Source organism: Psilocybe cubensis, chromosome 8, assembly GCF_017499595.1.
Source record: "Psilocybe cubensis strain MGC-MH-2018 chromosome 8, whole genome shotgun sequence".
Classification (NCBI taxonomy): domain Eukaryota; kingdom Fungi; phylum Basidiomycota; class Agaricomycetes; order Agaricales; family Agrocybaceae; genus Psilocybe; species Psilocybe cubensis.
Window position 1 is genome coordinate 1,296,536 of NC_063006.1, and position 22,940 is coordinate 1,319,475.

General features: G+C 46.5%; 7 protein-coding genes across 7 annotated transcripts; 4 read left to right on the plus strand and 3 right to left on the minus strand.

Annotated features, from left to right (window-relative positions):
- Window positions 1-1,029: 1,029 nt before the first annotated feature.
- On the minus strand, window positions 1,030-1,622 carry JR316_0008915 (uncharacterized protein; the record flags this gene model as incomplete). The annotated part of the gene is made up of 4 exons (XM_047894626.1): window positions 1,030-1,081; window positions 1,152-1,183; window positions 1,247-1,320; window positions 1,385-1,622. The coding sequence occupies 4 exons, from the start codon at window positions 1,620-1,622 to the stop codon at window positions 1,030-1,032; spliced, it is 396 nt and encodes a 131-aa protein (XP_047746085.1).
- Window positions 1,623-3,099: 1,477 nt separating this feature from the next.
- Window positions 3,100-5,066, plus strand: JR316_0008916 (uncharacterized protein; the record flags this gene model as incomplete). The annotated part of the gene is made up of 8 exons (XM_047894627.1): window positions 3,100-3,202; window positions 3,255-3,296; window positions 3,612-3,952; window positions 4,009-4,039; window positions 4,094-4,201; window positions 4,255-4,397; window positions 4,547-4,607; window positions 4,717-5,066. 8 exons carry the CDS (start codon window positions 3,100-3,102, stop codon window positions 5,064-5,066), a joined length of 1,179 nt encoding a protein of 392 aa, XP_047746086.1.
- Window positions 5,067-5,144: 78 nt separating this feature from the next.
- On the plus strand, window positions 5,145-7,359 carry JR316_0008917 (putative WD repeat-containing protein; the record flags this gene model as incomplete). The annotated part of the gene is given in 13 exon segments (XM_047894628.1): window positions 5,145-5,599; window positions 5,665-5,698; window positions 5,754-5,815; window positions 5,871-5,934; window positions 5,985-6,057; window positions 6,114-6,151; window positions 6,208-6,222; window positions 6,279-6,426; window positions 6,484-6,514; window positions 6,567-6,657; window positions 6,711-6,790; window positions 6,809-6,936; window positions 6,986-7,359. 13 exon segments carry the CDS (start codon window positions 5,145-5,147, stop codon window positions 7,357-7,359), a joined length of 1,593 nt encoding a protein of 530 aa, XP_047746087.1.
- An 893-nt stretch (window positions 7,360-8,252) lies between these two features.
- Window positions 8,253-9,587, plus strand: JR316_0008918 (Short chain dehydrogenase sol3; the record flags this gene model as incomplete). The annotated part of the gene is made up of 6 exons (XM_047894629.1): window positions 8,253-8,463; window positions 8,534-8,720; window positions 8,777-8,977; window positions 9,037-9,065; window positions 9,280-9,443; window positions 9,498-9,587. 6 exons carry the CDS (start codon window positions 8,253-8,255, stop codon window positions 9,585-9,587), a joined length of 882 nt encoding a protein of 293 aa, XP_047746088.1.
- A 786-nt stretch (window positions 9,588-10,373) lies between these two features.
- On the plus strand, window positions 10,374-11,956 carry JR316_0008919 (N-ethylmaleimide reductase; the record flags this gene model as incomplete). Its single annotated transcript, XM_047894630.1, has 9 exons — window positions 10,374-10,573; window positions 10,632-10,737; window positions 10,804-10,813; window positions 10,871-10,920; window positions 10,975-11,052; window positions 11,110-11,200; window positions 11,253-11,442; window positions 11,501-11,619; window positions 11,679-11,956. The coding sequence occupies 9 exons, from the start codon at window positions 10,374-10,376 to the stop codon at window positions 11,954-11,956; spliced, it is 1,122 nt and encodes a 373-aa protein (XP_047746089.1).
- Window positions 11,957-14,948: 2,992 nt separating this feature from the next.
- JR316_0008920 (uncharacterized protein) lies at window positions 14,949-15,677 on the minus strand (the record flags this gene model as incomplete). The annotated part of the gene is made up of 1 exon (XM_047894631.1): window positions 14,949-15,677. One exon carries the CDS (start codon window positions 15,675-15,677, stop codon window positions 14,949-14,951), a length of 729 nt encoding a protein of 242 aa, XP_047746090.1.
- Window positions 15,678-19,882: 4,205 nt separating this feature from the next.
- On the minus strand, window positions 19,883-21,160 carry JR316_0008921 (uncharacterized protein; the record flags this gene model as incomplete). Its single annotated transcript, XM_047894632.1, has 2 exons — window positions 19,883-20,762; window positions 20,817-21,160. The coding sequence occupies 2 exons, from the start codon at window positions 21,158-21,160 to the stop codon at window positions 19,883-19,885; spliced, it is 1,224 nt and encodes a 407-aa protein (XP_047746091.1).
- Between the last annotated feature and the right edge of the window lie 1,780 nt (window positions 21,161-22,940).

The following is a 22,940-nucleotide window of genomic DNA, read 5'->3' on the forward strand; positions in this document are numbered from 1 at the left end:
CGAAAGATGATGCATTCGTTCCAATCCACTGGAGTCGAGGATATCGTGGCACCAAACACGGTGCTTTTAGCAAGCTGGCATGAAAGTCAAGGGAGACGAGTTGAGTCGTGGCTTGAATCAAGGCTGCAGGTCCACAACAAGAAAGTTATCAAATGATCGCTACCTGTTCGACTACAGACCACCGTCGAAAATCTCAGCAGAGTAAAGCAGCTCGCCGCCGAGGCATTTAACAAGCCTGGAGGCCTGGTCGAGGAATTGAATTTGTCAAAGCCCGTACAACTTAGTGCCAGTCGAAGTGTAAATCTCAGTACAACCGTGACCGGTTGACCCCCGTTGTCGTATGGCTTTGATTTTCAGCGGTTTGAGGCGAGTCAGAAGACGAGTCCTGAGTCTGCGCATTGGAATAAGAAGAAAAGTTCTGAGTCATGAGTGGGCAACTTAGGGGTACCCACCGGGATGAGCCGTTATCGTACGTTGCTGGATATGTGTATCTTAGTACTTACACTATATCTGAATGTTTGTTTTTCTTATTGAGCGTATCTGGACTACGATATCCCCTGCAGCGCTATATAGCCTATGTTGCTCATTTGCTTTGAATAATACTAGGCATTTTGATCAGTGTATAAGAAACAGTGCGTGGTTTCCGTGCTTTGATTGTTGCGCTATTATGGGATGTTGATACGGGCGGTTATTGTATTTATGAACAGGGTGGCATGACCCGTTGTATAGACCGTAAAGCGCTGTTTTACCCGTGCTCATATTGAAAAGACAGTCGAGATCCAATAAAGGCATACGTATAATAAAACTTTCATTAATACAGTGCGTAGAAATATTATCATCGACGTTGCGTGTATTGATATGATGCGTGGAGAGGCCTTCAAATAAGAATGTGGATTAAGAATCGACGTCCGTCGAGGTATATAGCGAGGCATAGGGGTATAAGTAAAGGTGGTTGGGATGCTGCAAGTGATTATGATTCTAATGTGTTGATCGTGTTTTGAGTCTTCAAGATTTATTCTGGAGATTAGCTCAACGAGACAACGAGACACCACAACGCGCGCATTTCTCCTCTGTGTCGGAGCTGTGGGGCGAGAGGTCACGTTTGAGCGCCATGGCATCATTATGGTACGAATCAGTGGAGTTGAACTTACAATAGACAGATGAGACCGCAGGGGAAGCAGACCTGTGGTTTGCGCAAAATAGTATGGTTGATGCATGTCAGGAAAGCAAGATAATTGAAACGTACGACTGCTGTTATAATCCCACAGATACCGTAGCTTGTTACACGCTCATGCTGTCCGGCAGCGCACAGGGCAAAAACTGTATGCGAAGGTGTTTTGATAAGGATCTCGGTTATGGTATATGCAAAGGAAGGGTTACTTACGTTGATCGCGGTACTGCTGACCAGCGATGGCTGCTGCCATCGCGGGGTCAACTGGTCCTGGTGTAGTGCCGCCTGGTTGTTGGGGTAAGGGGTATCCCGATGGCGCAGGCATTTGCTGCATGGGATACTGTCCGCCTGTTTGTGGGTACGGCGAGGCTTGGGGCATTGCAGGATATACGGGCGGGGGTGCCTCGACTTCCGCCTGGGGAGTGGATCGCGCTTGCTCTTCCTTGGACATGGTCGAAGTTGGTAAAATGGATGCTTGGTTGTGCGCGGCTGGTCGTGTCGAGGGCAGCGGGGAGAGGATACGTGACAAAGTGCGGGCATCGATGGTATTTATACATGCAGGGTTTCAGTGATGCATATGTTTCTGGCTGGGTCGTGGATCGTGACGGACCATGCAAGGCGATGCATATCAGGTAGTAATACCAATACGGTTTTGGCGATGATTGCCTAGGCCGTTCACAGCGGATGCTGGATGCTGTAAAGCACCAGGCGCCTCCATTCACTCTATAAACAAAAACCGATGAAACAAACGCCCAAAGGCGTGTGAATCAGAAGGGCGATATCGGATAATAGCAGAGATTTGTGGTTTTTAAAATGAGTGCACAGGAGATGAACTGATAGAGGTGGATAAAGCTGGCAATACCATGTTTGGTGTGTCCAATCACCTGTGAATGTTCATCTTGGCATTGTTGAAAACAGTGGCAAAAACACTGAAGTACATGCGATGACTCGAGAAAGTCGGGTACTGTTTGCCGCAACGGTGTACGAAGATATGATTCTCTATAGGCGTAGAAGAGCTATACCAGCGCTACTTGGCGTTATGCCGAGTGCTCGAAAACGGGTAGGTTTTTGGGCAGATCAAGTATGAGCATCGCATTACCCAAACTATTAACCCAATACCTGGCTGAACCATGAGTTGGATGATCAGTTGTTATTGCTGTCCGTGTCCGAGCTACTAACACGATTGCTGATATAAAGTTTGCAGATAGAGGAATTCTGGTCGTCCAGGACAGAATTATGAATAGCTTTGCCTAGTTCGGGCGCGAAAATACATTAGAAAGTCTACGGATAGACGAGTCGCCAACTAGAATACGCGTTCCAAGGCTAAGAGCATAGCACAGCCTCTCCCGCTTACGCAACCGAAATTCACTCTCCGCTTGAAATAGGTGCCGTTATGCTGACCTAATACGCGTCGAAAAGTGGGTGGTTAGGCGTTCCGCGTTCCGCGTGTAGCCTGTTGACCTTCTCAATGCCTTAATTCTAGTTGGTTCTTCGTCGAGAAAACTGGATTCTGAGTCCGCCTAGGTCCGCCTTGCTCGATTTTGCAGTCCTCAGACCGCACACGTTTGCAGGAGATTTGAATGCCAAGCAGGGCGACCGCATGTATTAGACTATAAGGGGCCATGGTTTGCCAAAAGAAGTGTTTAGCCCCTGGTGGGTGATGATGTGCAACGAGCTGATACGCACAATAATGAGGCCTTCTCATTATCGCCTTACTTCTTTCTCCACGACCTTGCCCATTGACGACCCATTGAACGAAATTAACGACATTATTGAACGACCATCAACTCGATCACCCACGACTTCTGCACGTTACACACCCCACGTCACAGACGCTTTTGCTGGCCATTCTGCCAGTAAAGAACTCTTCGATGCCCACAAATACATCCCCGCATGCACCGTTCAACCCAACTCTGGACCCATCTGCAATGGCCTCGTCCTTGTCGCCGAACAACCATTCACCTGATCGTAGGGAAACTATTTTGAGTTTGGTGGAAATGCTCTTGCGGAATAACGATACCATGAGCCCAAGTACGTTCCTATTGCTATGCTATGCTATACATCAAGTTCTAAACATAGCTAGGAAATGTCCAGGCTCCTTCCTTTGAGGACGACAGAGACGTTCGTGAGTTAACGTACCAATTCGCCGTCTCTATTCAAAGCTTGACGGCGTGATGTCATAGCATCCGTTGACGAACACCTACAAAATGTTGGAGCTGAGGCATTCCATAGACTCCAGAGGTGAGAAACGTTTCGCGCAATTTTCATGCTATATTTGGTTCTCATCTGAACCCACAGCAAGATCAATAACCTCGACAAAGAAGTTCGTATTCTATACATGCCCCCCCCAATTCTCAATATTCTGAACAAGGTTATTAGCTCCGTAATTTTGCAAACGCTGCGCGACAGTTAGGTAGCTCGGTTGCCATACTTTCCTCAGCGTATCACCTCCGCGATCGTCTGGCGCAGTTGCTATTTCTGTATCACGAAAATGCAGCCGACCTTTTCCCTCGTAAAATATCCCATATAGCACGTGAAACCACAGAAGACTCTGAAGCAGCGACCCAGCACCGCAAGATATTCCGGAGAGTTCGAGGAAAAGCCCAACTTCACGTTCCTCGGCCCACTGTTAACGAAAAATTGGATGCCGAATCTTTCCCGCAACAATTTGAACAATTTTCTAAAGAAGTCATGACATTTCTGCGCTGTTTGAATGAATTTCCGGAGTTCACAGATGAGGCAGTCAACACGTCAATCTTGTCGTTTGAGGGTGATCTAAAGGTGTGTGTGTTTGATGGTTGACTTCTTTCCAGTCTTAAATTTCCTCTTCTTTCAAGTATTGGGCTTCATGTTTAAAAGAATACTCCAGTAAGTCGTTGCATAATATGAAATGTGCCTCATCCATTCATATATCGAGTCTAGCTCAATTTCGCTATCCCGCCGTTCAAAGATACATCCACGACCTTTCTAGTGAAATGGGAGAACATCTTGATGAGTTGTCGTCTTCGCTTTCCATGTTCATTGAAGTTGGTGAGTTCATTTGGCACTTATGATCGTTTGGCATCATTCAAACTCCTGGGTAGGCGTACCGACCATTCGATTTGCCCAAAAGCACGGTGCAGAGAATCTCCTCAATCTTTCCACTGTAGCCACCTTTTTTTCTGCCGTCACTGCCACAACAATGCAATTTTCTTTCGAACTTGAGCACACCACAGTCGCTGATTCGGTCAATGCATTTTGGTTTGCATCTTTAGTCTTTAGTATCGGGGCAGCCGTGAATAGTCTTCTCGGTCTGACCTGGAAACAGGCAATGTAGTACGTTATGTTTTGGAGATGATTCTTTTTCTTTAGATGATCTTACTCAACTATTTCTAGCCGTTCTCCTGGCCACAGAGTGCCGTGGTGGGTGTTAATTTGGATAAAACGTTCTCCGCTGGTTTTCTTGGTTATGTCTGTAGCGTGCTTTTCGATCGGACTGTGTTGCTTTGCGTATGCTTCCCACCAAGTACGCGCCCTTACATTTGTGATCCATTATTTTACTGAAGTTTCCATCATCATCAAGGCGCGCGTTACATCTCTCATTACCTCTGTTCTGACTGCATTTACCTCTTTTGGCCTCGCTGCAGTGTCTGCTTGGTTTGCCTCCGAACGATGGGCATTTACTCGGCATCGAGGTCAAAAATGGTTGAGCGACGTGCTATCAGAAGCTGTTGATGCATTCTTTCAGCTCAAAGCTATCCGTTGTCTCTTAAAGATCAAAGATTTGGCCTTCAGACATTTTGGCAAATTACGAAAATTCATTCTACGAATGTGCGCAGACATTATGGCTAGTGTGGCTGCATGCAACGCCAAAAAGCATAAAGGAGATGTAGAGGCGAATGGGCATCCTCCCTAAGATATATTGCCAGCGGCCGAGTCGAAAGACCGTCCAATTAGCCCATCGACTGGACGTCCTTCTGATGCTACAATCGTGATGAGCGAGCCTTCCGCATATACTCCATTCTCTGTACCTGCGACACCGGTCAATTCACCCTCTGATAACGACTTTCCACCGACAACTTCTCCGCCGACAGCGTCAACAACTCCGACAGCGCCGACTCTAGGGAAACAGCTGTGGAAGAATGCGGTTCGGAATGTAACTATGCGGAATGCTCTTGCGCTTGCTCCACCCACAGCTTCGGTCATTGGCACAACGAACAAACCTCGAGCACCACCTATTCGACAGCGAACGATATCATCTGTAGTATCTCTCTCCAGTGGCGACGGTCGGACGAGGACTATCTCAGAGCCGGTGTACACGCGTTCAAGGTTGTCAGCTCTTGTACCAAAGTTGATTGAGTTGGAAGCGACACACGATCTCGCTGCTCATTCTGCGCTTGTCCGGCATATGCAATTTTCACCCGATGGTACATTCTTAGCCACCTCAAGGTTAGTTCTCTTGTTGTGTGCCTGTTCATATCGTGGTTCACTTGAATGACATTTGATGTTTTCAGTTGGGATAAGACTTCGGTGATTTTCCGTGTGGGCGTAAGTGGTGTATTCTGAGTGAAACTATTGTATGCATAGACTAAGCATCATATAGACCCCATTTACACCTCATCGTACCCTTGCACATCCACAAGGCTTTGTAGGACAAGTAGCCTGGTAAAAGCATGTTACCATCCACATGGACAATCATGAACTCAATTCGCTGCTTCAGGTCGCCGACAGGAAACATTTTGCTAACGAAAATGGCGAGAGGCATAAAAGTTTGGACGGCTGAGGTTTGTAATCTGTATCGAAGCCGAATGGTCTTCTTACTTGTCACTCACAGGACGGCGTCTGTAAAAAAACCATCAATCGCAACACAGCTATTGAAACTGTGACTTGGTTCCCAAGCGGCGACGGTAGGTTAAAGGCCACCTTTTCGTGCTCAAGGTTTGATGAAATCTTACGTCAATAGCATTCTTATCCATCGAGGATTCCACGGCTACAAAGATGGTAAACTACTTTAAAATTCACACACTCACACAACTAACACCAAACTTTCTGTCAAGGACATCAATGGGAATGTACGCCCGCCCTTGCCTCCCTGCCTTCTCATAAGTCAAACGTTTGTTTTCTCAAGGTTTTGGACCAATATGAATTCGCAAATATGAAACTCCTGGATGTTGCTATTACCCCTGATGCCACCCGTTTAGTAGGAGTAGGGCCACTTCTACAATCTCCTGAAGGCCTTCAACCAAGCAAATCTCGTGTTGAAAAGCGGTTGGTTGGTATGTTGGATTTGCTATTTTCTTTTCTCGCTCGGAACTAAGCTCTCGTTATTCAAGTTTATAATGTAGAAACCAAACAAATTGAAAAGTATCCACATTTTGTTAGTGTCTGCGGGTTTTGTTCTGACGCAGTGTTTTAGCATGACTCCTGTGCTTGAAGTGGTTCGAGATATAACGCTCGCTCAAACTTCGCGAAATGGATTGGTGGCTTTGATTAGTTATGAACATAAGGTCAGCGTCTTCCTTCAACCCGAAATCATTCTCATTCTCGTTCTGCTCACTAGGCTCCTCCTCAATTATGGAAACTCGAGCTTGTCAAAGACAGGGAAACGAATAAGATCACAACTTCACGCCTTTCCTTACGGTATAGTTCATTTTTCAGCAATGGGACGTCTTCATCGTTGACCTGGCCACGCAGACATACATACATGCCAAAGGGTCCAGTCGACTTTGCGGGATCAAGCTACTTTGGAGGACAGAACAACGAATTGGTTATGTGTGCAGCTAAAGGTCTGGTATTCTGTGTTCTTTTTGACGTTTTCTAACTTTTTTTTTGCAGCTGGAGACATTCATATTTGGGATCGAGAATCAGGAGCTCTGCTCCATTCAATACGTGCTCAGGCTAATGGCGGCGACTTGACGTGTATCGCCTGGAACCACTCCTCGAGCGACCCCTTTATGTTTGCCACTGGAAGCCATGATGGCGGTGTCCGTGTATGGACCAGACATCCGGCCAAGGATCCAAATTTTCTAAACACGAACGAATTTCCTCGGAGCACGTCCCCGTACGGCCTAGGGTCCTATCGCAACGGATTCGACAGCATGCTCTCTTTGGATGAATATCCATCTGAACATGACTCCCCCGAGCGTGACTTGACAGCTTCCGCTTGCGCAAGCCAGACGCGTCTCATCAGTGATGGGGACCCGCCTTAATAAGCATAGCCAAGGAATCCAACTGTACATCTCAGGCGAAACCCTTAACCTCACACTACAAGCCTGGCACCCAAAATCATGAAAAGTATGCCGCTCGAAGGCACATCAAACGAATGTATTTCTTTGTGCCCCAGTTGTAACATGTTGATCATTATATTTAGGAATATAAAATGGAGTAGCAATATTGCCACCCAACATTTTTAGTCTTTGTCTATCCGAAAAGTAGCTTGTGATTCGTGAAGTTACCGTCTACGCACATTTCAACTTGTCAAGTTGTAGGTCCACCTTCCAATGGCAGTTATACGGCGCCCTTTCAGGATATTGATAACTCTGCCGTAACCTACACTTAATCTACTTACATTTTTCGAGTGCATCAAAAATAGATTTATCTCAAGTCGAAGACAATATGGTTTGCATCTGCAATCATAGTCTATATCTCTCAACAAACAAGCTAACAAAACTAAAAATGCCTCGTTGACCGTCCTACTTCCCAAGCATACCCAAGCGTCGCAAGGGTTTGCGCTTGGCGGGGAGCCACCATCACCAATGCCGAGAGGACCTATCCATATCGTCTATTTTTAACTCGCGCATCAAGTGCCTCTTTACTCAAAACCATCTTCAAATCATTGACGCCGGTTCGTAAGATGCGAGGAAAGAATGCGATCCGCCCTTCCAGTGTCCAGTCGGAAAGAGAGTAGAGACGGAGCTCCGCGTCGCGCTATGAGTAATCCAGGTCCAGGCGCAATTGGGCGCCTTTGAAGTAAGTCGCCTTGAGGTCTGAAAATGGTATAAATGCTCATTGATGAATGATGAATGAATTCATTATTCGTAACTTGTTTTTGTATATCCTCTAGCGTGCTCTGCACTGAAATAGGTCTAAATCTTCGCCTCCAATGGGCAAGCTCACACCTGCCGATTTTATCAGGGATCAGTGGTCCACAGTTGCCCCTGTCGTAAAGGTCGATTTGACTGGGAAGACAATCATTGTCACCGGTGCAAACTCAGGAATAGGTCTAGAAACAGCGAAACATTTTGCGCGTATGAGCCCCGGAAGGCTCATCATAACTTGTAGGAATAAAGAAAAGGGAGAAGAAGCAGTAAAACGTAAGTCAGCGAAAAACTCCTCCAATCAGTCTAATACTAATTGGGCGGTTTCAATGTCCTCTTCGCATAGAAATCATCCAAGCGACTGGCTATGCGAGCGTTGAAGCATGGATTCTTGACTTAGTTGACTTCCGTTCTGTGAAATCATTTGCAGAGCGCTACGAACAGGAAGGCGGCCGTTTGGATATCATCATACAAAACGCCGCAGTGGCATACCCTGGTCAAGCTCAGTACACGGAAGATGGATGGGAGCTATCGTAAGACAGGCCTCACTTCCAAATCTATGTTTCTCTAACCATCAGCAATCCCATAGCACAAAAGTCAACAACCTCTCAACCTCCCTGTTGACTCTTTTGTTAATTCCCCGAATGCTTGACACGGCAAAGAAATACAACACCACGCCGAGAATAGTGATCGCTGCAAGTGAAACTCATTTTTGGGTGCAAATGGACAAGGACGTTGTCAACTCGCCCAACTTTTTCAGAACCTACGCACACCAAGAATTTTCTACTCCGTAAGTATTCATATTGTCATTTAACCTGGCATTGTCCCTTCATTTGTATCTTCTTATAGCGCCCACGAGAGATATTATGGTACAAAGCGTGCGTCACCCGACAAATTTATTACTGAAGGGATGAATGACAGACTTTTATTCAGTTCTGAACCTCCTGTTTTGTCGTGCACTCAACGACAGACTTCACCGTCTACCGCTTATCGTAAACGCCCCCAACCCTGGCTTTTGTGCATCTGGTCTCTTACGAAGTTATACTACTTTGGGTCAAAAGATAAAATTTTGGTTTATGAACCTTCTTCTAGCAAGAACGTCGGAGCAGGGCAGCCGACAGTTCGTCTGGGCAGCAATCGGTGGGGAGGAGAGAAAAGATGAGCTTCGTGGAGCCTATATCTCTCTGGCCCAAGTGACGGAGCCCAGTGATTATATTCTCAGCGAGGAAGGAAAATTTGCCCAAGATAAGATTTGGGTACGAATTCCGATTTTGTGTTCCATATAAACGCGTTAATAATAACTCTGACAGGAGGACCTTATTGCTGAATTGACGAAAATAGAGCCGAGAATTCGGAATATTGTGCAGGAGTGCCTTACACCTCCTGCGCCCGCGGTATAAAGTCTTAACCAATAGTCACAATAGCATCGTACTAGCCAAGACAGCATGGATAATTGATACAAAAATTGGTTGACTTGCATACATTTTCCTAGACGCCAATAAGTTGTTCAACTTGTTGTAAGCTACCATGGTCTTCTAAAAAGGCAGTTAGTAGGTCAAGTCTAGGTCTGTGCGCTGTAGATCGTCCCTTGTCGAGCCTGCTAGATGTTTAAAAAAATGGTCTGGGTCTGCCACTGGAGTCCTATAAATACTACATGTGATATATTGTCCTTATGGTTTATTAATTTAGTAAGGTACAGTGTTAGCCACTCTACGCGAAGCTTGACTCACACTTTGAACAAGAGACTTGGAATTTTACATTAGTAAAAGGCATGGACAAGACAGGTATTCTCAGGGCGGCGTTACTGAGTCGGAGTTCCCACGACTGGATTGAGTGGATTGAAGCAGATCGCGTGACTGATGTGTCGTTGGCTCAGGATCAACGCATCCGACGCTGAGTCTCAGGAGAATTACTTTACGTTGCTTGGCATACATACTACGACTACGTCGACCTGAGGCAACGTATCTACTTTGCTGGTGCCTGTTGGCCTCTAAGTTCATTCGCTCGGATTGACGCTTCCGGATGAATAATACCGCCTCTCATGCGCATAATAATCTCTCTGGCTGTTCATGAATCCAGTCAAGGTGGCCAGCAAGCTCAAAAACTGGTATAAAATAGAGCGCAGAAAATATTCTACGAACCATCCCCACGGAATTAGTCACTAGATCACTATATTCATCCTAACAATGGTCGCTGAAAAAGTTCTTTTCACCCCTCTTCAAATCGGAAGTATCACTCTGAAGAATCGCATTGGAATGTCTGCCATGACGAGGAATCGCGCATTGCAAACGTATCCTAACGATCTTTTAAAGGAATACTATGTTCAGCGCACCAAAGGTGGTGCCGGACTCATCGTCAGCGAAGGTATCTTGATTACTCGTCAAGGGTAAGTTGAAATCGTCAAATTTTGTATGTAATAAATGCAAACTATTATATTTTATCAGGACTGAATGGCCCAATGCACCTGGAATCTGGGATGAAAAACATATTTCCGAGTGGAAGAAGATTACCGACGCTGTTCACGAGGCTGGAGGAAAGATGTATGCTCAGGTATTCACGATTGAAACAAATTTGTAGTATGTTCTATGAAGTCAACTAACTCCAATCGTTTACCAGTTATGGCACGGTAAAGAAGCAGTTCTTTGTCTCTATCATGACTCTCAATAAATATTAATCTCAACAGTTGGTCGAGTTGCTCACCCAGATGCACCAGAGCAAAAACTTGCTGGCACTGTAAGCCTTGTTATTTAGAGTTAGTCCACTGCCTTTACTTACTCGATAATGAAGCCTATATATGCGCCTTCTGCTATTGCTGCTAGGGGCGGCAAATACCGCTTTCTCCCAGGAGAGCCTGGCAATGTTACTGTATGGCTTTGTTTCTTTTGAGCATTATTCAACATCTTACGCATCTCCTCCACGTAGCCAACCGAAATAGATGACCCAAAACAATTCATCGAATTGTATAAGCAGGCCGCAATCAACGCAAAAGCAGCTGGCTTCGATGGTGTAGAAAGTAATACTGCGTTTCGATCACTTGGGCATTTCCAGCTGACCGGTGTTCCTAGTTCAAGGAGGGAATGGATACTTGATCCACCAATTCTTGGACAGCACCTCGAATAAACGCTCAGATGAATGGGGTGGAAATATCGAGAACCGTGCGAAGTTTGGTCTAGAGGTCTTGAAAGTCGTTGTGGAAGTATTTGGCCCAGACGTCGCTCTGAAGGTCAGCCCTAACGGAGGCTACAACGATGTTGGGTGGGTATTTAACTCTATCCATTTGGTTATACCGACTAAATTTAAAAACTGACGACAGGATGCCGCTTCAAGAGACTCTCGATACATTCTCCTACTTCATAACAGAGTCTGATAAACTGGGGCTCGCCTATATCACGCTTGTTCAATATCATCCATATTTTGATCCAGTTTTTGACGGTACGACCACTCATCCATCGTCCCAGTCTTTAAAATTTATCTTACTACTGCACTAGGAGTTCAACGGGCCACTAAGCACGACGTTATTGCAGCCTACGCCCATTTACCCAAGCACTCCAAGGTATTTGTCAACTCTCTCGTCACTGCTGAAGTAGGCGAGGAACTCGTTGCGTCTGGTAAAGTCTCCGGGATCTTCATCGGGACGCAATGGATCAATCACCCGGACCTTGCGAAGCGTATCGAGCATGGAAAGCCGCTTGATAACCAGCTGAATTTTATGGGTCTTAATTCGAGCGGAGAAGAGGGGTACACAGATTATCCAACTGCTGTGTATTAAAGCAGAGTCATTGGGTAAGATTTCCCATTTCTATTCCCACTGATCATACAAGTTGATATATGAAAAGCAGTGTTTATTTTTTTTAGGTAGACAGATCTGTACCCATCTTCAATTACAGTATAGAATTCTGGGCCTATGTAGACTCACTTACGATTTGACTTCATCTGGAGACATTTTCCTTGCTAATAATATTCTATCATTTGACCTTTGATGCACATCCCGCTGTCTAAGCGATTATCAGTTCCTTGCATCCACATTTGATCTCCTTTAGAGACACTATCTTTACTGCTAGCACTCTATCATTGATTAATTTGTTACGCTGGTATGAGGTACATCATGTGTCCACGGTGGTAAGCGGGAGGTACATCACCGTTGTGTCCTCACCTGTTTTCAACGGAACTGTGATAAATCAAGTGCAGTACCATTCCCAGGGTATTTAGAGATTCTATCACTATACCCAAATACAATTTAAAGAAGCTGTACCTCTAAAGCTGATACATACTCATACATTGGAGAACGACTTATTGAGACCATATCGCCCCGTCCAGCAACTCGTTTGAACGCTGATTCGGTTGTTGCGACACATCGTCCATCCAAAACCACAAAAATACTTACATATAGTTCTACAAGAATTTTTTTTTATTTTACAAAAAAAGAACAGGAAACTGGGTAGAACGGATGTAGGTCCAACATCACCCCTGAGTCCCCGATCATCAATTTGGTATACGAGCGGCATTTCGGCAAAGCTTCCAAATGATCCAACAAGTGCCAAGGCCCACTGACGCATCTTCAACCCAAACTGCACTTTAACCGTTCGACATATTAACTCTCAGTGTATCCTCGTTGTTTCGCCATCATACATCTCAACTGATAGCATGTCATATCATTTAACAAGACCCCGACTACGAAACATGTGCAAACTGCCACGAATTCTGTCCCATTGGTGAAGCTCCAAATTTTCTCAACTGAAGGAATCTGCAATTCTAAATTATACTCATGTTCTATAAATTAGATATCAAGGGACAGTACCTCCCATGTTGCGTCTGAAACCCCACCTTCCTTCCCCTCGTTTTTTCTGAATCATATACCCTCTTTTAACTTAGGTACTCGCTTCATGCGAAGTACTTCATCCCCTATCCTTGCAGAGCAGGGATATCGAGTAGTACCCCAAGCATATTTATTGCCTCTCGAAGGTGAAATTCTGTCCCTTACCCGCTACAAGGTGTGTCGCATTTCCTTGTTTCCCGTTAAAGATGAAGTCATATATTTTTCAGCAAGCATTGGTGCACTCTCCTAGCGAATAATTACCATCAAAGTTTCTAACATTATGCCATTTAATTGGCATTATGGTGTCTCGAGACCGGATGAAAGTACAACTCAGATAACCCATGGTGCTAGGATTTCAGTCATTCCAGAGTTTCCTAGCAGTCTCCCCACCGCCTTGTCCACGAATTTCCCAGTAGCCTCGTTATTACCTCGTCCAAGCAGGGATATTTTTGGTAAACCTCCATTTGATTTCAAGCTACCAGACATATGCCGCCTGGCCTGCTCAAACAAGGAGAGCTGCCGCGAGTCAGAGAAGATTATAGTTCATCTTCAAACGGGACAACATCTCAATCACCATGAGACGATTACACTAACAGAAATTGGTTGTATACCAACTGCAACATATAGTGGATCCATGCCACAACAATCGCTCAATTCTTATCACGAAGAGCCATTGCCGACCCCGAATACAGATCCCTCGCCATTGAAGTCAGCATGGACCTCACTTTCAACTGAAACGAGTACTTCGGCTTCAACTTCAACCTCATTCATCACTTCATGGTCAAGTTCTGTCACTACACCGTCAAGCACACCTAGCGGTTTAGTGTCAAGCACGGACAGTGCTTCATCGTCAAGTTCGTCCCCAGGCTTGGGTTTTATACCGATTTCTTCTTTACCTGCGATCACAACCAATTCTATTACCTCTACCTCGTCGTTCGCTACATCAACCTCTTTACCGAATCCGTCAGTAAACAGTTTCAAATTGGTATCGCCGGTGACCTTCAGAAAAGCCACCTCCCGCTCTCAACTAAGTACCAGCATTACATCTTCTCTTTCACCCTCTCCTTCACAAGCCACAATGTCAGGGACTAGGTGAGCCTACTTGCGCCTTTCCTCACGGTACGTTTTGGCTGATACTGCCCTGGAGCTCGGAGTTGGCGTCGAATGCTCTCACCACTCACCCAAGTCCGAATTTATCGATTGTGATACCCATAATCATCCTCGTTGCTATTATCTATACTATCACCATCGTGCTCGTAATTCGAAGTTTAAGAAGGCGGCGGGCCAGACGGATGTTAACTAGGGCGACACCTTTCCCTGAAGAAGACTACATCATAAAGAACGTTTAATCTCCTGTCATATGGGATCTGGAACAGAGATGATAACTTGGAGGACGTTGATACGAGTCAGAGATCAATTTTTTCTAGGCAAATTTGAATCAGATTCATTATGGACAATTTACTATTTAAATGCACGACATGATGGGTTTTCTGTACTTCTTTCATGAGCTGTACTAATCTTTGTCGCGCATCAAACCATTACGATCATTGACTTGAGAACTATGTGTGAAAGTTTTAGGATGAAGAGGTCCAGTAAACAAAATGAGTCGCCCAAGATCTTCGAGGTTTTTTGGCCCAAGCTGTTTTCCAACCTGCAACCTTGCTTCAAGATTAAAGGTGCATAAATACACCCAAGGAAAGTGCACCTCATATGAGCTTTTAACGACCCCTCTTTTGTCCACACTGCTGGTCCGAGCAATCTGTCAGCTGGCTGTCTCGGGAACTAGAAATATGTTACTTATGTAAAATTAAGCAAGGACTCGGACAAACATCCAGCACAGACCAATGTGTAAGTAGAATAACACTCACACCCTCATCTCATCATATTAAGGCTATTGTGTAGGATAAGGGACAAGCAGGAAAAGGGGTACAACAACTTGGTAATTTTACTGTCTGAACCCGCACTTGATCAACACACCGTCTGGAACCATGGATGTACCGAAATTTACGCGTCCAACACAATCTCCATACTCGTAAGCTGACCCTTGTTCCCCGACAGATCCTTCTCGTGTGGTAGTTGGGTTGCCGAAGATCGTCTTTTGGAAAGGAAGACTCTCGCACTTGTGCGACCCGCTATTCCACGGGTACCACTCCACGAACCCTGCTTGAGTGCCCCGGATACCCCGATTACCAGCTGGTAGAGTGAATGTTCCAACATGGACGCTCTCCCCTGTTTCTGTGTCGATCGCCATAGCCATCCACCCACTTCCCCCTACTTTGGTAACCTGCAAATTATACGTGCGGCCATACACTCCGTCCCACTCGGCCCGACACGATACCCCTGGACCACCGTCAGCACCTAACGCGCAGTTTCCATCGTTGGTAGTAGTCCCCTCTATAAAACTTGAGAACTCGGCGCGGAAGACGGGCGCGCCATTGCTGTTTTCGGGGAAGTGTGGTTGGATGCCAATGATCCCTAGGCCGTTACCCCCGACAAAGCCAAACTGCTGCGCGAAAAAGTACCCAGTGACGCGGTCGGTGTCGACGACGGTAAGAGGGAAGGTGATGTCCGTCAAACCGCTTGGAGGAACGTTGGAGATAGACCACTGCGTGCCGACCAATCCATAGCACGCGGGGAGCACACTGAGAAGAGACGCGAGTGAGGAGAATCTCATGGTAAAAGTAGCGATTGGCTTTTTGGCTGCAAAATTTCAGTCTGAGCCCGCACATTATATAGAGCCATTTTGAATGAAATGCATACGTAACGTGGATTCTAGAGACGAATTAGATTCCACTTGCCAAAACCACCCTATGTTAAACCAGTCCGAATTAAACTCATAACCGACAGAGCTTCCAGTTAGCACACCGAAGAGAAGTCGATGATGTAGTCGGCGTCTATCGGTAGCGAATTACCTTGCACATCAACGTTCTAATTATAAAACTCGTTAATAGTAGGAAATCTTTGAAGGTCAACTCGGAAAACAGCTTTCATTTCACTACAGATCTAGAATCAAAATATTTACTCTAGAATCTCTTCTCTACGTAACGCCGAAAAGGAAACGAATGGTGTAGGATGTGTAGAAATGTAAATTGTAATGACACACACCCGAAACCATTACCAGCCAATTCCAACTCCCAAAGTGCACTATCTACTCTAGAATGTCTAGTTTAATGTAGCGCCAAAAACGTAGACGACTGTATTTTTAACTTTTAACCGATTAAACACGGGACGTTCGGAACGCACGCAGGGAAGGAGGACGATGGGGTTCCAATGCCAAAGGATGTCGAAGAGAAAGTGGAGGTAAAGAACAAGGAACGAGCGGTGTAGATTGTGTAGTACTGTACTAGTAGACATGATAGGTATTATTACTTATGCTACGAGGATAAAGTATTAAAAAATAAAAATGAACGTGGATGTAATGAATGAAATACGTCTACACCCCAAACACCACGCCATCAAACCCCAACCACCCTCTCTCTCTATCCAGCTCTAGCACTTGGATCGATAACCGATACCTCATACATACAGATGCATCGACACCAATAAAACTTGAACTTGAACTTGAAGAGAAAGAGAGCGGAACAAGAGGACAACAGCACGCACACCAAAACATAAAAAAACGACAACGATATATATAAAATATACGTCTTGTAATATGTATGTATTGAGCGAGTTTGTATATATATATACGTATGTATGTATGTATATTGATGGTGCTTTGGTTTGGGGTGGGGGTTTAACGATGGAAATGGTAGAAAACTTTTTTTTGCGAGTTTGAAGTTGAAAGTTTGTTTGGGGTTTGACGGACAGGGAGGAGGAGGAGGAGGATGAACCTGACGGGACTGTAGACGGGAGGATACGGGAACGAGTACCGGGTTCGTCGAGTCGTGTCGTGTCGTGTGAAAGGCGGTGTGAAGAGGAGAATGCCGAAGATCGGCGAGGAAGGCGGATGGAAGGCGGGAAGTGCAGTTGAGTGGGGAGGAGGAAGAAGAGGCGTGAACGGTAACGGCGAATGGCGAGGGCAATACGAACATGCGATGCGACGAGCGACGACACCCAAGGTACCGAAGAGTATCGAAAAGACTGGGCTCGACAAACGGACCGTACCGTACCAAGAAACGGCAGAGAGGAAAAAAACCGGTTCGGATAAACAGAAAACCAAAAACGGAGGAAAAAAACAGTAAAACGGAAAAAGAGAGGTGGGGTGGAGGAAAAAAAGAAAAACCAGAACTACGTGCAAAAAAAAATTGGTGGTACAATCTATAGTATCAATGCTTGTTTTGGATTGTTGTCGTTGTTGTTGTTGTTGGCTGTTCTTGTTATGGCTTTATGTGCTGGGGAGGACATTGTTTGAAACTTGATTGATTTGATTTGGATTGCAATGGATGGAGAATCGAGATCGAGATATGCGGCGTGCAAAGAGCTTCGAGAGAGAAACAACGTCCAATGCAAAAAGACTGAAAAAAGAAGAGAAAAAAAAGAAAGAACGATGCAAAGTTTCGTGATAAAGAAGAAGAAAAAGAAGAAAAAGAGAGAAGTAAGACAGGGCTGCGCAAGCGATAGAACACTATGACACATGAAGAAGAAAAAGAGGTAGATGGAGCACGAGTGGCGGGTCGGGAGAGTTGGTGTTTGTTGGAGCAGTCGGCGACGATGGGCGTGCCGAATTTTACGTTACGCGGTCAGATCGCGAGCAATAAAAAAAGCGTGCCTGTAGACAAAAAGCGAGAGAAAAAGAGCACACGTTAGAAACGAACAAAAGCACAACGACAATAAAACGCACGGACCTCCTCAAGCAACATTCCAAGCGACGGGAGGCTGACTCGAACGATCAAAGACCGAGAAAATAGGAGAAAGGGCAGAGATAAAGGTGATAGGTGGGGATAGGTTGCAAGAAACAAAAAGATGAGAACAACAATCATCGAGGAACCGAGAAAACGATACTGGATACAGTGTTGGGTTGATCGTGACACACAAGGAAAAAGAGAAAGAGAGAAAAAAAGAAGCGAGACACCGAGGAAGAAAGGAGTAAAAAAAAGGGACCGGTGCGTCGAAGAAGGGATAGCGATAATAAAAAAAGTAAAAGTAATAAAATACTTGCAAAGATGGATGAAAAATCAAACGCGAGAGCATCGCGCTTGAAAAAACAAACAAGAATAATAAACGACATACTATATATAAGAATATCCATTTCAAAAAAACCAAAAAAGAAAAGAAAAATAGAATGAACTGAAATGCTTCGTACACTGGGCTAACAACGCCCGTGCGTCGTCATCATCATCATCGTGAAGAGAAAAGAAGGAAAACGTGCGGTTGCTGAGAGAAAAAGATATAAACAAGGGGAAATAGATGCTTGATGAATTTTCCGCGAACATCGCCAATTCGGCGCATGAAAAAAATAAATGGCGATCGACGACGTTTGGATTCACGGAATACACATGGGCGTGGAAGAAAAAAAATAAAAACAGACAAAAGGATGCTTGGAGATGGGGAGATAATACAGTTGGTGTTTAATTGATAGGAGAAAAGGATCCGGAAGATAGTACGCGACGATGTGCCGTGAATAGAGAGACAAGTGTGGGCCGCCCCGGCCTAGCAGAGTAGGCGAAGACTTTGTGTGCACAGGTGAGGGCCGAGGCGTATTACGGGGGTGGTGAGGGGAAAGTCGGATACAAGAGGAGGTAGAGGGAGTCGGATACAGGACGAAGGTACATGAGGTACACCCACTGCGCCGCAGGGCGCGATGACGTGTAAAGGGGTAGTTTGGGGGAGTGGCGACGGCCACAAGAAAACAGCGCGGGTGTCCGAAAAGCGAATAAACCAGTACCGATGATGATGAGCGACAGTTGTCTGCCGAAAAAAGAAATAAAAATACACCAATAACCCAAAGAAAAAAAGAGAAGATAGAAGAGCGTGAAGGCGAACGATGCTTTTGTTGGAGCGCCGCTAATAGCGAGCGACACCGTCGTAAGATAACGATGAGGCGAGTAGAGTGGGTTGGTGACGTGGAATGTGGTGGATAAATGCGTGTCATGTCAATTTCGTGTACCGGAGAAGGCGCGCCGTCCAAGAAAGGAAGAAAATAAGGAGAAAAAGATACTCGCCCCTGTTTGAGAGTGTTGCGCCATTATAATGGCAGTATTACAATGTCCCAGGCCTCCTAACGTCGACAGCATGAGGGGAAAAATATAGCCCATGCGTGTCGACGAGTTGGAATGGAGGGGGGACTCAGGGAGACGAGCCTTGTTGGCGATAGGCGGTGGCGGGCCGAACCCCGATGTCGGAACACGCGGCCGATAAAACTTGCTGGCGCTTCCACCAGCGCCTAAAAAGGCGGCCCAAAAAAGCGGCAACTCCAATCCCGATCCCGATCCCGTGGTCACAACACGAATAAAACGACGACAACGCGAACGAAAAAAAAGCGGAGCCGGCAAAGTGAAGTGAATAAGTGTACATTGGTTGATTAGACAGGCAAATAACAATAATGCTGGATTATGTTGTTACACTTGTTTAGATTGCTGGGAATCAATGCGAGGTGGTATAGTTTGTGTGTTGTGGACACGGGGAATGTGACGGGGAATGAGGGGTTGGGGATACCAGATAAGGGACGTGGGCCGCGTCGAGGGATCGAGTGTAGCAAGCAGAGATAAAGGGGCGTGGAGACGAGCAACGTCAGATATGGGGGAGGAAGGGGATGCAGCGGGGTGAGGGGTGAGGATAAACAGACACTTCTAAAAAAACAATATCTCCCAAGAGCTGCGCGAAAAACCCAAATAAACATAAAAAAGTCCCATGCGATGTGAAATAAGGCATACCTCTAAATCTTCTCTAAAATCAATGGTGTTACAAGAAAAAAAGGGGAAGGATGAATGCTCGTCCTCAAAGGAGGAGGGGGTCCGGGAGCTCTTCCGGACTAGGCGAGTTTTGGAACATCGAGCTCGCGAAGAATCCCGCCTTTTCCTGTGCCTGCTGCTCGAGCAGCTGTTCCTTCGAAAGGCCGTAGACCGGAGACGATTCGCGACTGCGCATGGGCGTAATCATTGCGGCACGCGCAAAAGCAGGCGTAGAGTATGCGGAAGCAGGAAGCGAGGCCCTCTTGCTCGCGCTTGCAAAAAGCGCCTGGACGTTCGGGTTGAGGACGACGCCGCCTGGCCCAGAGGAAACCTCTTCGTCGGAAGACATGTTGAACACGCCTTCGCTCGGAACACGATGATGCTTCCTCTGACCTCGAACAGGAGTAACGGGATCCGAGAAGGAGACTGGGACACGAGGGGTCGAGGTCAAGGACCTGTTACCGCCAACAGGGCGACGGGGTGTGGCGGGAGGCGAGAGGGTGTAGGACTTGTCTGCGGGCTCATTGAGATCGTCGCATACGGGGAAATCCTGATAAGTGGACGAGCGCTTAGGAACTGGACGTGGGCGCATGTGGGACGTTATGGGATCAGAGCGGGAGATTTCGGAGTGTTTGCTGCGTTGGGAGACTGGGACGGGAATAGCCTTTGATTGTGGCGGAGTTGCGGGGGGAGTCTGCTGCTGTCTACGAAAAGCCAAATTACCGGAGGGCTTGGACAAAGTAGGAGAAGAAGGCGGGGAATCAAGGAAAGGGTCAAAAGGGTTGGTTGACTTTATAGGAGGTACTACGGTAGCCTCTGCCTGCGAGGAAAATTGTAATTCGGACGATTGTAATTGTGCTTGGACTTCAATAGGCGGGGAGGGTTGACGCCCGTGCTTTCCACGTATGGACGACTGAGAGGCGCTCCTGGGCCAGAGTCAGCAAAAAAAAAAAGAAAAACAATGAACGATTGTCGTCTACCTGTGCGCCTGCGCCTTGTCCTTTGCCTGCTTTGCCTGCTTCCTCCCGCGGGACGGGGTGGGAGTGGCTGGCACGACCTGACCCATCTGCGGCTTGGTTGTGGGCGCCAGTGGGACCACTGGCGCACGGACCATGCCGGCGGCAGTCTTGGAAGACTGCTTAACATCACGGCGCTGATTTGAGGGCAGCTGGCGATGGGGGGACTGTTTCGCAGGCTTTGAAAGCGAAAGGAGGCCCGGTGTGCGTGTGGGCTGGACAACGACGGGGGCGGAGGGATGGCGCCTATGGGTGAAGGACGCTGGGGACGGGAGAACAATGTTTTGTGGTTTGTGTACGAGCATCATTGGGGAGAAAAAAAAAGCGGTGGGGTGGGGAGGAGGAGAGGGGGAGGAGGAGGAGAAGAGGGGCAGGCAGGTTGGCTGAAAAACGATGGAGGAGAGGTAAAACGAGTCGATTGTGAGCGTGGGAAATCGCCCTCCGTCCTTTAGCCATTCTGTTGTTCCTTGCTTGGGCCCGGTGGCGCACTATTATGCAATTTCCATATCTGGCGTATTTGTGCGTGTTGGGACCCACAGCTTGTCTCACAACTCCATGTGGCAACATAAGAATGGTCACAGGGCAGCGGCTATCACTCGGCCGATGCGCAGGGTCCTATCCCCGGCGAGCTGCACCCACGCGAAGTCCAACGCTGCCATCAGTCGACATCAAAACGAGGCCATTCTATTCCCCACATCAAGGGTTCTCCATCTCATTAAGCTGCTAAAGCTCATCTACCACAAATCCCGCGAATCTAATCCCAGTCTTTCTTCAACAACAACCGCCGTCGCCGTCACTCTAAACGATTCTTCTCTCTCCTGTCATCTGATCTCTCTGTCAATACAATACTCACAAAAGCAACGTAACACAGTCTAGTTCTCAGATAAGCTAATAATATGCTCATTCAATGCTCCAACGCGATTAACAATTTGGATGCCCTCCCAGGCTCCGAAGCACGCCACGCCCATCGCCCAGTGCATGCCTGGAACCAATACTAATAATTATACATACACGTCGACAATCCGACATCCGATTCTACTCTCCGACTCCGACCTCCTGCCAGGCCTGCTACTCTAGCTGCTAAGCTGGAGATTTGCATCCGAATGCGATGATTCCGCGCTGTCCATCTTTCTTCGCCTTCGTCTGGCATTTCCCTTCCTTCCGCCGACACCGGCGGCGGTGCTCTGTGAATCCAAGGCACTATTAGTATGACTGGCTATTACTAGTCCGTAATACATAGGCACGCGCACAAGACCCAATCTCTCCCATAAGAACCTCTTCAAGGTTAAACTAGCCATAGTTAGGGTATAGCCTCAGCTAACCTTGTCCAGAACACGTACGCGGATCCCATCAAACTATCACAGTATCGTCGTATCAAAGTCTATACTCCTTATCCCCCTCCGTGCTCACCACTCACACCCACCGTTATTTTTGCTCCCCGCCCAGTAGAAGGCCAGCTTCCTTCGAGTCTCTTCTCTATAATACACCCGCCGCCTTCCCGAATGCAGTATTGCCTAACTTGACTAGGTACCCCATTTCTCATACCCTCGAAAAAATAGTCCGCTTGTACAAAACCACAAGTAAAAAGATACGTCTACCACGCGTGCTGACATCTATATCATCGAAAAAAGCCGAGAACCCTGTCAGAGAACTAGTCGAAGCCCTGCAATGTGCCTCGACCTTGCATCTACCTGCTGCGCTGCTAACGAGTACTAGTCCAGTCCTAGTACCCTAAACATAACGAATGCATCAAGGCATATCGCAGACAGATCGCTACTATCGCTACCTGCCGGAAAATCTATTAACGACTTCATTATCATTTGACGTTTTCCAACAATAACACCGTCCCCTCAGAGAGACGGGGACTAGCGGTGCCTCGTAGTACACTTCGTATACACATCAGAAACAGCTCCTTCTTGAAAGCAATCTGCTCTGTCAAAACCTCCACCGTCCACCATCGACACCATCCCCACCATCAAATCACATCATATCACGACTTGCACCAATGTCTGATTTCATGATTCATGATTCTGAAATTCAAGTTTCTGGATCCTACATTCCTGAATTCCTGAATTCTGAATGATAGAT